This window comes from Rhipicephalus microplus, chromosome 3 (assembly GCF_043290135.1).
Source record: "Rhipicephalus microplus isolate Deutch F79 chromosome 3, USDA_Rmic, whole genome shotgun sequence".
NCBI lineage: Eukaryota > Metazoa > Arthropoda > Arachnida > Ixodida > Ixodidae > Rhipicephalus > Rhipicephalus microplus.
This window is the reverse complement of record NC_134702.1, coordinates 107,516,599-107,530,937: the sequence shown is the minus strand read 5'-3', so window position 1 is coordinate 107,530,937 and position 14,339 is coordinate 107,516,599. Positions and strand designations below refer to the sequence as shown.

The 14,339-nt window shown below is 44.5% G+C and overlaps 1 protein-coding gene across 1 annotated transcript in view; it reads left to right on the top strand.

Annotated features, from left to right (window-relative positions):
* Nucleotides 1-12,968, top strand: part of LOC119184693 (uncharacterized) — a 57,993-nt gene extending 45,025 nt beyond the window's left edge. The window contains exon 3 of the mRNA XM_075887975.1: nt 12,339-12,968. Coding sequence (XP_075744090.1) covers nt 12,339-12,611 — 273 coding nt within the window. The 3' untranslated portion in view covers nt 12,612-12,968. The remainder of the gene's footprint in view (nt 1-12,338) is intronic.
* The last annotated feature ends 1,371 nt before the right edge of the window (nt 12,969-14,339 follow it).

Genomic DNA, 14,339 nt, shown 5'->3' with positions numbered 1-14,339 from the left:
TTGTTCATATCTCTAGTCTATCGAAATGGCGCTCTTTGGCCATCAATTGGCCCTTGCGCCATTAAAAAACCACTAATCATCATCATCTCCTTCTTCTTCACAATGTGGCGGAAGCGTCTTGTGCCCAAATGCAACAGTGGTTACGCATCCTGCAAAGAGAATTACCTTCGAAGTTTCTAGCGACATGGTCACCTTGGAAGCGTGGGCACGCGCCATACCTAAGAAGGATTGCGAACTGATGTCTGGTGACTGTTTGTGAGAAGCACTTCTCGGGCGGTGACTCTGCCACGCCATGTTCCATGACATGCTACATGACACTGCATGACATTCATATAGCTTTTTTTTTCGTAGCAGCTTTCAGCAGTGTTCTAGCTTTGTAGCCGAACAGCTGCATGCCACGAAGATTGCATGGGTGTGATTCCTACCTACCACCGAAGACATTCGTATCTTTCTTAATTTCGCATTGACGGACAACGCTGATTTTTTTTTTCTCTCTGCAAACGACGCCGACGCCAGCCTTCCTGCGAAACGAGGTCTGTTACGCTGTCGCATTAAAATTTAGAGCGGGCGAGAACGCACTCAAACGCCCAGTTGGACCGGTAGCAGTACTGCTGGATGGGAGACAAATCAGGGAGGCAGATGTAATACGCGTGCTTGGCATGTGGATACAAGGAAATTCGGGAACGTCACACACACTACAAAGGCTACGGGGAACCACGGCGAATGTGGCCCGGATGATCAGGCGGATAGCAAATAGCGAAATGGGACTAGAGGAGAAAGAAACCATTGCACTCGTTCATGCATTTGTGATCAGCCGAGTTACGTACGCGCTACCGTACCAGACAATGACAAACCAGGAGACAAAGCAAATAAACACAATAATAAGGAAAGCATTCAAAGCAGCATTGGGGATTCCGGAAAATGCCAAAACCGAGAGGGTAGAGAAATTGGGCATATACAATACCTTTGAGGAGTATGCGAATGCGGTGCTTTTATCTCAAAAGGAAAGGCTCAATTCAAGCTATCATGGGAGAAGAATTCTGGAAAAGATGGGATATACATTGCGACCGTTATATTGTGACGAGGAAACGGTGCTAATAGATGCGGAAAAACGCACACATTTAACTGTGGCGCCCATTCCCAGAAATATGCATCCAACGTATCACGCAGGAAGGAGGAAAGCGAGAGCAGACTCCTTACGCAAAGCATTTCAGAATAGCTCAGAAGCCGTCTTTACAGACGTAAGTAAAGCGAGCAGAGCGTCACATGTAGTGGCAATTGTAGCACAAAATCACACCACAATGGCGTCGGTTAAAACTTGTTTCACACGAGTGGCAGAGGCGGCAGCAATAGCCATAGCCATATCCAACGCAGAAATCAGGGGAGAATCAGTGGTTGTGCTCTCCGATTCACAGGCGGCATGCCGAATGTTTCTCCGAGGAACGCTACCTAAAATAGCGTATAAATTTTTAAATAAACCCATAACAGGAGACCATCACATTATATGGTGTCCTGCTCACGAAGGTTTGGAGGGGAACGTCGTGGCAGACCGTATAGCTCGAGGCATCACCAACCGAGCGACGGCAGGCCACGACGTTGAACCTCTTTCCAATTAGCGTGACATCCTCCTCCAACAAAGGAAGCAACGAAAGGAATATGGGCTTCCACATAAGGACTTGGATAGCCAGCAAAGCAGGGATTGGAGACGCATACAAACCAATAGCTTTCCTAATTTGTACCATCTAAGTAGAATATATCCCGCAAGATATAAAGACACCTGTCCGTGGTGTTCACAAGTACCAACACTCAGCCACATAACATGGGAGTGCACCCAGAGGCCCACACACATCGACAGCCCACACATCACGAAGCAACCACACATGTTTCACAGGCAGTGGGAGGCATGGCTTGCGGACGAGGACAAGCAGAGCCAAATAGCTTTGCTTGACCAGGTCCAGCGAGCCGCTCGTGCCAGCGGAGCCCTGGACTGAGGGCAGGACCAAACTGCCTGCATTTCAAAATTTTTTTTTCTCTGAATAAAGTTTCTTCCTCCTCCTCCTCCTCCCAGTTGGACTTGAAGTGGGAACGGCGAATCGGAGCAGAGTTGCCTTGAACGAGAGCGGGGTGAGAGTGGCGTGTGCGTTTTTCCTCCGCTTGCAGAGTTTCATGACAGAGGGCGCGTAAGTGTCGTGCCCGCTATAGTTACTGTATATGTATATGTATATGTATATGTATATGTATATGTATGTGAAGGTAGCATATAGAGTAACTCTAGTGCACGCTTTCGTGAATTTTTCAGGGCGCCTGAGGGAGTGCATTTTCGCTTACTCAAGAATTCTTGCTCCGTAGCTGTGATTAGACTTTGCAACCGCCAAGAGAAGGTTGTGCGCAATAGTGTTCCTCGATGCGCGCGACCCCTTGTAGGAGCAGCCATCTATCTATCTATCTATCTATCTATCTATCTATCTATCTATCTATCTATCTATCTATCTATCTATCTATCTATCTATCTATCTATCTATCTATCTATCTATCTATCTATCAACGAAGTAGTGCTCTCGCGGACGTTTCGTTATTAGGACGTATACCAAACTTTGTCTGGCATGACGTGACTGTCTGAAGAACGGACATGCATTTCACGGATCATGACTTATGACATACATTTCATGAACGACATGATTGGTCGCTCATCGGCCACGGTCTTTATGGTCTCGCGGCTGTTTCGTTAACGACGGAGTCACTTATACTTTCTAGCATAATACGCACTGTCACGCCAGCTTTTCCTGTGGTGCGCCTCGCGCTCGCTCAATATCGATCACAAACAACAGCCGGCAAAAAGTGCTGCCCTACCGCATATTCTAGATTGGCTTGACTGAAGCTGACACGCGCATTTCCAGCAATACAGACTCTTATGGCTGCGACACCAACACCGCCTTATAAACAAAAAAGCTATGTCTTATATCTTAATGCCGTATACGCTTGTCTTTATTTCCACGCATGGCTGATTTTTAACACATTCTTGACATCACACGATGGATGCGCCATTCTTTTGTAACAGGTATTATGAGTGTATCAGCGCGTGTGTCCGTCTGTTACTCACCCACGACATCTTTCACTAAATCCATATCGCTGCTGGATGGATGGATGCTATGAGCGTCCCCTTTATAACGGGGTGGTGACAAGTATGCCACCAGGCTCGACAAAAAAAAAAAACCCTTTTTTCCTTTTTTTTTTATGTTGGCCTAATGCCTCTACTTCGATAAATTCTATCTTAATGGAAAAAAGGTAAATTTTCAGCTTAAGTTCTCTGCCATTTACGGCACACTGTCCATATTTTATTTTTCCAATATTTATTTTTGTCCTTTCTCTCTAATTTTCTGCCACCAATACTCTAACCTTCTCTTACTTATTTCAATCGCGGGTGTGTTCAGCTTTCCATTGTTGTCCCTAAAACCCAAGGCTTCCTGTAGGCTCGTGCCCAAACGTACACCTGGGTGGATATCTCCACATTCAATCAGAACATGCTCCGCCGTTTCCTTATCTTTCCCGCAGCATGTGCATTGTTCTTCTTCTTTACTGAATCTTGCTTTATAACTACGCGTTCTAAGGCAACCCGATCTCGCTTCAAACAGTAAAGCGCTTCCCCTTGAATTATCGTTAAGACATGCGTTTAGACATGCTGATGTCAATGCTGCAGCGCCGTGGCGGCCGGCACCGGAAGCAGGGCGGCGGATGCGGTTGCATCTCGGATGTATGAGTGCTGATAGACATACACTTAAAGATTCACACTTCCTTCGGGTGTGCGGTTCGTGCAGTTTGTACTCGCCGGTGTATTCGGCAATACTGTACCGTCGCGGAGGCCACGCTCACTCTGCGACGGCTCCCCGGCGCCCCGAAAAAAAACGTGCAGTGGACAATGGTACTAGAGGAAATAAGTTCAGCGATCCTCGAATGCACTCCGGAAACGTGTGATGCCTACCTCTGCAGCAAGTCGATCAAGTGCGGGTGCCTACTGAACGGCATTGCTTCATCATCGCAGTCAGTGTGCGGCAACTTGTGGCACAAGCACTGGATGGTGGCCTTCGATTACGGCGGAAACGAGTTGCTCGTCTGCGAAGCTACCAAGGACCGTAAAAAGGAGCTCATAGGGCGTTGGTTCTTGGAGGAGAAGACGGCCGTCCACAATGCATACTCGTACGAGGCACGTAACAGCAATGCTGCTCTAATGTAGTGGCTTCATTCCAACATGAACTGTTTTTTTTTTTTTCGCTACGATGACCACATGCCGTATAGTAAAGCGTAGGAATGGCTCACCGATTAGATTCGTTTTACTTGGCACGCAAAGCGTACATTCAAACTAGCTTTAGCGGGAGTTATGATGCTTCGCCTTTTCACGTGAATGGTCGTTTAGAAACATTAATTGGATCCATCCGCAATTGTGCACTGAAAACACTTGACTGCAAAAAAAGATATAATGCAATTTCTCTTAAGCATAACCCAACGCAATAAGCTAAACGTATACTCTACGTGCTCATATAAGAGTAATCGACATGCTTATGTACATACCATATGATAGTACCTGATGCGCGTGTTTCGTGACCAATCGAGCACTTTGCACATTTAGGTTTATTTTTCAACTGAATACATGCGTCACACTTGGCCACGCGTTCACAGCTAGCAGCTTCGCGGCGATCGGTCATACCGGAGGATTATCGCTGTACGTATACCTATAAAATATTTTCCGTAAACATCTGGACGTCACCATCTTGCGCTGTTTAACCGTTGTTTTCTTTTTCTGGTTGAAAACGCGAACCACGGAGGTTAACAACCCAATATAACCGCACTCTTACCCACCCGTGAAATCACTCATACTCCTATTCTGCACAGTCGACCATTATGTTCGAGGTGCGATGCGCTAGGATTGGCTCGGCTGCATGTAAAGTGCATAATCACGGTATTCAATGTGGATACCATTAGTCATAATCAAACTGGGGCAAAACAGTAAAAGGAAAAAGAAAAAAGGGGATAAGATTCACGGACACAGAGCGCTGATACGGCAACAGTGATATTCGTTACTGATGCAACCATTTCTATTGCAAATATATACATGGGCGGCGCATAATCGCAGTTTTGATAGATAGATAGATAGATAGATAGATAGATAGATAGATAGATAGATAGATAGATAGATAGATAGATAGATAGATAGATAGATAGATAGATAAATAGATAGATAGATAGATAGATAGATAGATAGATAGATAGATAGATAGATAGATAGATTGATAGATAGATAGATAGATAGATAGATAGATAGATAGATAGATAGATAGATAGATAGATAGATAGATAGATAGATAGATAGATAGATAGATAGATAGATAGATAGATAGATAGATAGATAGATAGATAGATAGTTAGATAGATAGATAGATAGATAGATAGATAGATAGATAGATAGATAGATAGATAGATAGATAGATAGATAGATAGATTGATTGATTGATAGATAGATAGATAGATAGATAGATAGATAGATAGATAGATAGATAGATAGATAGATAGATAGATAGATAGATAGATAGATAGATAGATAGATAGATAGATAGATAGATAGATAGATAGATAGATAGATAGATAGATAGATAGATAGATAGATAGATAGATAGACGTTGAGAAACGACGGACGAGCGTGCAAAATGTTTACATCTTCCGACGTTTTGGTGGGAGGGCCTGTCATTTCTCTCAGTGTTTCAACAGGAGGGTCTGAATTCGTCAGGGACGATGGCAAGCGCTCCTGCCGAAAGGTTGGAAGAAAAATAAACGTTTTCTCACGTTCGTTGGTCGTTTCTGAACGCATACAAAGCACCGGATCTGCGAAAACACCTGTTGATACATACATACATACATACATACATACATACATACATACATACATACATACATACATACATACATACATACATACATACATACATACATACATACATACATACATACATACATACATACATACATACATACATACATACATACATACATACATACATACATACATACATACATACATACATACATACATATTCTACACTAATGTCAGATATATACGTGGAGGCACAGGAGGAAGCCAAGTTGCAAAGAGAATAATGAATGCTGCAGTGAAGAAACAAGGAACGTTATGTGATCGGAACTGGTTTGTTGTATTTGACCTAGCTGGAGCATATTCATATTTATTTTCGCGCAAGCAAACGGGGACAAAGATGAGAAACACACAGATGGATGCAACTTTTTTTACCAGATTGCGCTGATCTGAGGGGTTTTTACGTGACCGTTTTCAAAAAGATAAACCAGTTGTTGGAGAGTTAAACAAAAACCACAGCATATCCACGGAGTGAATGATGAGTGTGGCATAGCGTCCATCCATCCGTCCGTGTGTCTTGTTGCCTGTTCGTTCGTCCGTGTGTCTATGCGTCCATGCGTCAGTATGTCTGTCCGCTTGTCCATCCATCCGTGCGTCGATTTAATAAACACTCAACGTAGCGCCATCTCGCAAATTTTTATGATGTATTCATCATATACAAATGCCGCCTTCCGGCGGACATTATAAAGACTAAACAAAAGGTGGCTACTACGACGACGACGCGGGACATTCTATTCGCGGCGTAAGAAGCTTCGCCCCTAAAGCTCATCTTTCTTCCCGTGTGCTTGCGCAAAAACTCTAATCTGAATATGTTCCAACTAGGCCAAATTGCAGCTTTGCGCGCAGGTTTGGTTGTTCTATGAGTTACACACTGGATTTAATTGATGTGCATTAAATCTGAGGTGTAATCAGGACAAGGTATCAGTAAAAAAAAAGGCCGCCTGCATCCTCTCACGGGGGAACTCAAGTAAACGCGTTGAAGGGGGGGGGGGTGGTACTGCGTGAATATTTTGTAATTGGGTATGGTTTGGGAATGCTTAATTTTTATTTGTTCTTTGTTAATCCTATTCATTGAATGAAGGAGAAGCGTTGCCTTAAACGAGTGGTGGGACGCTGATGTGCGATTCGGTGCCTACATATACGGGGTTGCGCATTGCGTTGTGCAGCTCGAGCAGTCGGTTTTCAGTGGCAGACGCTGCCTTCGTCGGCCTTGCGAGACGAGAGAGGCAGGGAGAAAGCAAAGAGTTGGCACGAGACGCAAGTATGCAGCACGATACGCGAGGCGTTAAGATGCGCAGTTTGGGTCCGGACATCGCCGTTGACGCACGATGCACGACATTGTGCGACTCAGAAATGCTCCGCATTTAAAACAGAGCCGCCTCGCATTTAATACTCACGGTAAGAGGATAAATGTAAAGCTGCTAAGGGTGATATCGTCTTGTCAAGCTTTGCGTAGAGAGAACCGCTGAACAATATCAGGTTCAGAGGTATGCTGAAGGATTGTTCAGGCATTTTGCAAAGGAACAGCGAGAACTCGGAAGGCCACCGGCAGGTATGCAGTTGACAGTGTAGACGACGTGGTAAGAAAGAGCGTTAACAGAACGTCATCGAAATGGAGGAAATTACTCGCAAGCGGCGATGGAAGAAAAGTCGGCTCTAGACAACTAGAGAAAGGATGAGGAGGGAACCGAGAGAGGAGGAGAACAAGCTTAGAAGGCCCAACCGCATGCACGCAATTTTCTAACGACCGCGACAATCGAAAGAGACGAGGGACAAGACTTGCTGTCGCGGAAGCCCATCCGTCGCCGCCACTTGTCGCAATGTCGCGTCGCCCGTTTCTGGAAAAACAGAACAGATAGCTTGTGACCCGGAAGCCAGCGGGGCGATTTCCGGCAAGATGGCTGTGGCCCTGCAGTCCTCGCTGCGTTTGCGATTTGCTCTCGATGCTTGTTATCCGCTCGTACTTCAAGGAGTGCGAGGTATCGACCATAGAGTTCCTAATATACACTAGAGGGAACTCAGGTGCTAGTGATTGATTGATTGATTGATATGTGGGGTTTAACGTCCCAAAACCACTATATGATTATGAGAGACGCCGTAGTGGAGGGCTCCGGAAATTTCGACCACCTGGGGTTCGTTAACGTGCACCGAAATCTCAGTACACGGGCCTACAACATTTCCGCCTCTATCGGAAATGCAGCCGCCGCAGCCGGGATTCGAACCCGCGCCCTGCGGGTCAGCAGCCGAGTACCTTAGCCACTAGACCACCGCGGCGGGGCTCAGGTGCTAGTGCCTATTGGAGCTGCAACACACGGCGCTTCAGCGAGCATGGGAATGATGGGTAGTGCACACATTTGTCTAATCTTTGTACTTCTGGCCTGTTTCTGGCTCCGTGTGTGTTCGTGTCGCTTGGAGCGGTTTTTTTACGAAAACATAAATTAGCAAATGTTCACCGTTTGCGCTTTACAACGTTATTCTTTTAGACTTGCCATATCGAATCAAGTCACTAAGTTCGAAAAGGTTCGTTCTTTCTTTCAAAAGAACTCCGTAACCAGCAATAAACGAAGCCGCAAGTACGATTCGCCGCCCGCAAGTACGAAGACTAGCACAATGTGTGTACTACCAATCATTCCCATGGTCGCTCAACGATGGCAGCGCCAGAGTGCCCTCTAGTTAATTTTGGGAAACTCTATGGTATCAACCACCTTTTCTACATGCTCATCTCGCTCGGAGAGTAAGAGAGCGGCTGTATTTTGTCGTGAATATTGTTATCCAAGGTTTGTTTTGATGTTTCGACGGTAGCTTGTGACAGCAATGGTCGCTTGCTGCAATACGAAATCGTCATGCGAAGTGCGTCATAGCCGTCACAGCGTACGCTCCTGGCGGGACAACCTGTCGCGGTTAAACCGAATGCGAAAAAAAGAAGGTCATGAAACTCTTTTCTGGCTTCTTTATGTCACACAAGACAGCAATAAACTTCGGATGCTGTCATCGAGCTACGTTTAAACTTATTTTCCCAATTTATGGGTATGCGTGCGATTGTTTATCAATCTAGCAACAATGACATGTGGTTTCAGCCGTGGAGAAATTCCTTCCTGGTTGCAGCCAACGTGACGCAAAAGCGCGACGGGGCAAGTCTGTCACTGTCGCTAGTAAATCGCGGGAATGTGGTTGGGTCTTTATATCGAGCAAGCGTGGCCTGTCCCCTAATTGGGTGACCTGCAGAGGGCCACGGTCGCCTTGAGAGCCTGTTTAGCAGGCAAATACTTTATTATAACTCAGAGAAAAACGCTTTACAGATTAAGACAAGCTCGAGTATTTCTACAATGCGTTCTTCGAAGCACAAGCGTGCACAGAATTTTTCGGAAGGGGATTGACTTGTGGGACATGGAAAGTGGTTCTTGCGAGTGTTGGCTTATAGAAAGATCTCATGGGCTTTTGTTTTATTGGGGCCATACAAGGGGGGGGGGGGGGGGGGGTCAGGACATCCAACTGCCCTTCCGCTCCCCCTACTGAATCTATCAACGCATACAAAACAACTCGGTGACGTACCATAAATGCATGTACTCTTCTGTACGTTAGCTAGCGAAGCTATGAAATACGCTTTCGTAAATGTAAAGATATCCGCAGCACTCTAAAGTTAGAAAAAATGTCCTTTCATTCTTTTTTTTTTTTTTTGAGAATGCTTACTTGCACACGTATACGACTCTCTTTGAAGAGTCACGTGGACTTCCTCTAGGGGTCACTATAATACCGTCTCTCCTATCATTAGGGAGCCGCATATTTGCGTTTTTGTCTAACAGTGAAAAACTTGTATATATATACATATATATATATATATATATATATATATATAAATATATATATATATATATATATATATATATATATATATATATATATATATATATATATGTATATATATATATATATATATAAATATATATATATATATATATATAAATATATATATATATTTATATATATATATATATATATATATATATATATATATATATATATATATATATATATATATATATATATATATATATATATATATATATATATATATATATATATATATATATATACTTGCTCACGGCTGGTTATTTTTTCATCCACTTTTCTTTCTTCTTATTTACATTCCATTGGTTCTAAAAACTTCCGCTGTACATTCCTTGGCATTACTGTCTTTTAGATCTCATTAATATTGTGTTAAAAACACGGAAAAACAAGCCCTTAGGTATACACTTCCTTCCCTTATTTCATTGAACGAAGGTCTCCTACTGGCGGACTTGGTGTGTTTAGGTTGTATAAGAGGGACAATTAATCAGCTGCCCGCTCATAATAGGTTCACGTGCTACGTGACGCCAAACATGCGCATAAGAGTGTCTTCACACTCGTCGTTTGGCTTATAGATGGCGCTGACTGTCACTCCTACTTCTAAATTCACATATAAACCCAAAAAAAAGTGGATGGAGGGAAGGCCACTGTGGTAGCTCAGTGGTTAGAGCATCGAACGCGTTATTCGAAGGTCGTAGGTTCAATTCCTGCTCACGGCTGGTAATTTTTTCATCCACTTTTCTTTCTTCTTATTTACATTCAATTGGTTCTAGTAACTTCCCCTGTACATTCCTTGGCATTACTGTCTGTTAGCTCTATATATATATATATATATATACTTCGTCGAACCGGATGGAGTGTTCGATTCAATGTATGTCATGGAGACGGAGACTGCGATTTTCGTTCATTTGGCACTGTATTTTGACGATCTCGAGAATATAGGAACAGTAGTAATATAATGCTAGGCAAAGTCCACGAAACATGCTAACGAAAAGCAGCACTTCCGACTCGTTCTGCTTTTGGCGTTTAATTGAGTTGTGAAAGCCACAAATCCTGCTCGAGAGATTTATAAAGTGCGTGGCGAAGGATAATTGCCTGTAGAAACGGCTCAAATTCACTTTGAACACTACAAAGAGAGCGATTTCGCCATCAATGACATGTGATTCTTGAGTAATCACGTTGAAAAATAAAATGAAACAAATTCCATATATAACAGCCGCATCTTGCCAGTATTTACATGCGGAGCAGAAACCTGGACGCTTACAGAAAGGGTTCAGCTTCAATTGAGGACGACGCAGTGAATGATAGGAAGGAAAACGATAGGTGTAACCTTAAGAGACAAGAAGAGAACAGAGTGGATCAGGGAACAAATCGGGGTTAAGGATATCATAGTTGAAACCAAGAGGAAAAAATGTACATGGGCCGGGCACGTAGAAAAGACAACCACTGGTCACTAAGGGTAACCGACTGTATTCCCAGAGAAGGCAAATGCATGAAGGGGAGACGAAAGTTAGGTGGGCCGACGAGATTGAAAAGTTTGCCGTTATAACGTGGCAACAGAAAGTACAAGACTGGGTTGATGGGCGGATCATGGGGCATGCCTTTGTCCTACAGTGGCGTAGTCAGGCTGAGGATGTGCATGGACACGCATAAAGCATGGTTACCCCCACCCCAACCTGAAAAAGTTTGCGGCTACGTTTTTGGTATAAGGCATTCGTCCTTGGGTATATACGCAATGCCATGAGAACTCAAGCTTTCGGGGCCTCGAGTGCTTGCGTACCCAGCAATAAAATTCTCTATACTTGCGTTATCGTGACTGCCGCGCAATGCGCACGTACTTGCAATTCTAGAGAGTTCCGATATGCACAAACCAATGTACGCCGTAGAACGGAAAACTTTACATGTACAGACATGTCATGAGCATACACAATCAACACCGAAAGTGCTACTATAAGTTATGCGCTATTCATTAGCGAATCAAGGTCACCCTGTTTAGCGGTGCCGTTTACGGCGGACCAGGATGAGCTAGTTGCACTGGGTGACCAGACGAGTCGGTAGGCGGGTATAGTTGTGACCTCGAGAGCGCTTCTTCTCTAACCTCTTCCACCGTATTCCGAAGAAAGAGGAAGCACGCTTCGCCACCGTACACGCTTACCGTTTTTGCTATAGCGTACTTCGGTAACTTGCTAGAAGATTCTGTCAGCCTCTTCAGCCGAATTTCGAACATTTAAAAAGCACGCAATATGCTCAGTGCTGTATTTACGTTCTGCGTAGTTTGACCGTGCAATATCGTGGTGTGTAGCCTGGTGCAACGCGCGCTATCGTAGAACTGCCTAATGAACTCTTTCCCACGAAGAATGGCTACCAGCGTTGCTGCTTTAACGATTGAATCAGCGCTAAAGACGAAAAGAACACAGAAGTTTTCTTTTCGTATTCGTCGTTAGCGCTGCCTCAAACACGTAAGCATTTCAACTAGCCCAACTTTCCATTCTACTGCTGCTTTCACATTCACCGTTGGTGTCCCGGTGTTCTCTTACAGACTCACATATTCCCTGTCGCTCTTCATTCGCAGAGACACCTGGGAGAGCACACGCTACCGAAGGCGCGCGTCCAGGACGTCGTGAAGGAGATGCGCTACATGGGCAAGTACCACGCGACAGAGAACAACTGCCAGAAGTGGGTCATGGAGCTGCTGCGTCGACTCCGAATGCAGGCGCCACCGGACCAGCTCGACGCGGAGACCGTGGTCGGCAGCGCCAAGCCAGCCGTCATCACTACCATCGTCGGAATAGTGCTGGCCGGTGCTGTCGTGATTGTGAAAGGCACTTTTGGGGTGTGCAGCTAGCGCCAACCAAGGCGTGGCGGCGAGTCCTCTTTCGGCGATGTGCCACTGAGCCACTCGTCATTATTGTGTTTATTTATCAATACCTTCAAGCTGAAAATGCGTTAACAAAGTGAATGATAATAAAAAAAGAACTGCTTGTTCGTTAGCCGCTATAGTTCAAAATATGATATTCGCCAGCGAACTAAAAGGTGGTAACACATCGAGCGGTGAAAACGGAAGTGAACAGGGGGGTTCTATTCTGTAGCGTTCACCGGTCCGGAAGAATCATAAAATCAGTTATTCATGACAGACAGGTGCTTTTGATGGAAATTAGTGTGACCTCACAAATAAGATGCTAAATAAAAACTATTGTTCGACGATGGTGTATAATTAATTAACTGACCAGAACCCTCTGTACTGCTCAATTTTTGTGTCCACGCATTTGTAGACTTGAGTTTAAGACTGTCTTGACATTCTCAAATCACTGTTAAAAATGCGCCCGGGATAAACCTGCTTTTACATGTGGGCACTTGTTCGTGGAACAACATTTTTGTAACAATGTTTTTTTTTGTGATGTTTGAGCAGTATGACGAAGAACTGTATCTTAAGTGTTCTTTTATTATTTTCTTTGCATGCTGACCCGACCAGTCGTGAAAACGTTTATGGTAGAAGTTTAATTTCCTGTGTTTCGTATTTTAACCCAATATGCCGATCAACTGATGTTACGTATACCTCGTGTCTGCAAAGTTTCGCGCGCACTTGTTGCCTGTATTTGCTCAACTGTGATGCTGCGAATCTAGATGGTTGCTGGACATGCTTCTTTGTGGAAAAACGTTGTCTAATAAACGTTTTCATTAGACAAAATAAAAAAAGATGACATCATTTTGATGTAGGGCGCTTGTCTTGCGCGTTGGTTTTGTGTAAAAATAGCTTCAAACGCCTAGTGTCGCGTGTACCTTCACGTAACACACACACACACACAGACACACACACACGTGTGACCAGACTTTGTCAAAGTGACAGTCTCTCTCTCTCTCTCTCTCTCTCTCTCTCTATATATATATATATATATATATATATATATATATATATATATATATATATATATATGTGTGTGTGTGTGTGTGTGTGTGTGTGTGTGTGTGTGTGTGTGTGTGCGTGCATGTGTGTGTGTGTGTGTGCGCGTGCATGTGTGTGTGTGTGTGTGTGTGTGTGTGTGTGTGTGTGTGTGTGTGTGTGTGTGTGTGTGTGTGTGTGTGTGTGTGTGTGTGTGTGTGTGTGTGTGTGTGTGTGTGTGTGTGTGTGTGTGTGTGTGCATCGTGCGCCTTCCGAACACAGCGGCCACTTCTTCGTGTGACGACGCCTTCCACCAGGCCCTTCGATGTGACAACCTTACACGCATCATTCGTGGAGAGGTCGAGGCAGCACAACCGGTAGCCACACCATTACCGACGCCTACGCCTTCCCCGACCACGATCTCTTTAATACAAGCGGTCGTTCGTCAAGAGCTATCGAATGTCGGCCTACATCCTGTTCCTACCGTATACTCTGCTGAGCCTTCTTATCGTACCCCTTCTGTGCCTCGCCCTTGTATGGGCAGTCGCCAAGTTTCGCCCATACCTGTCCGGGCGCTCATTCCGTGTTGTCACGGATCATCACGCGCTCTGCTGGCTAGCCTCCCTGAAGGACCCCACGGGACGTCTCGCTCGTTGGGCTCTACGCCTTCAAGAGTACACGTTCTCTGTAATG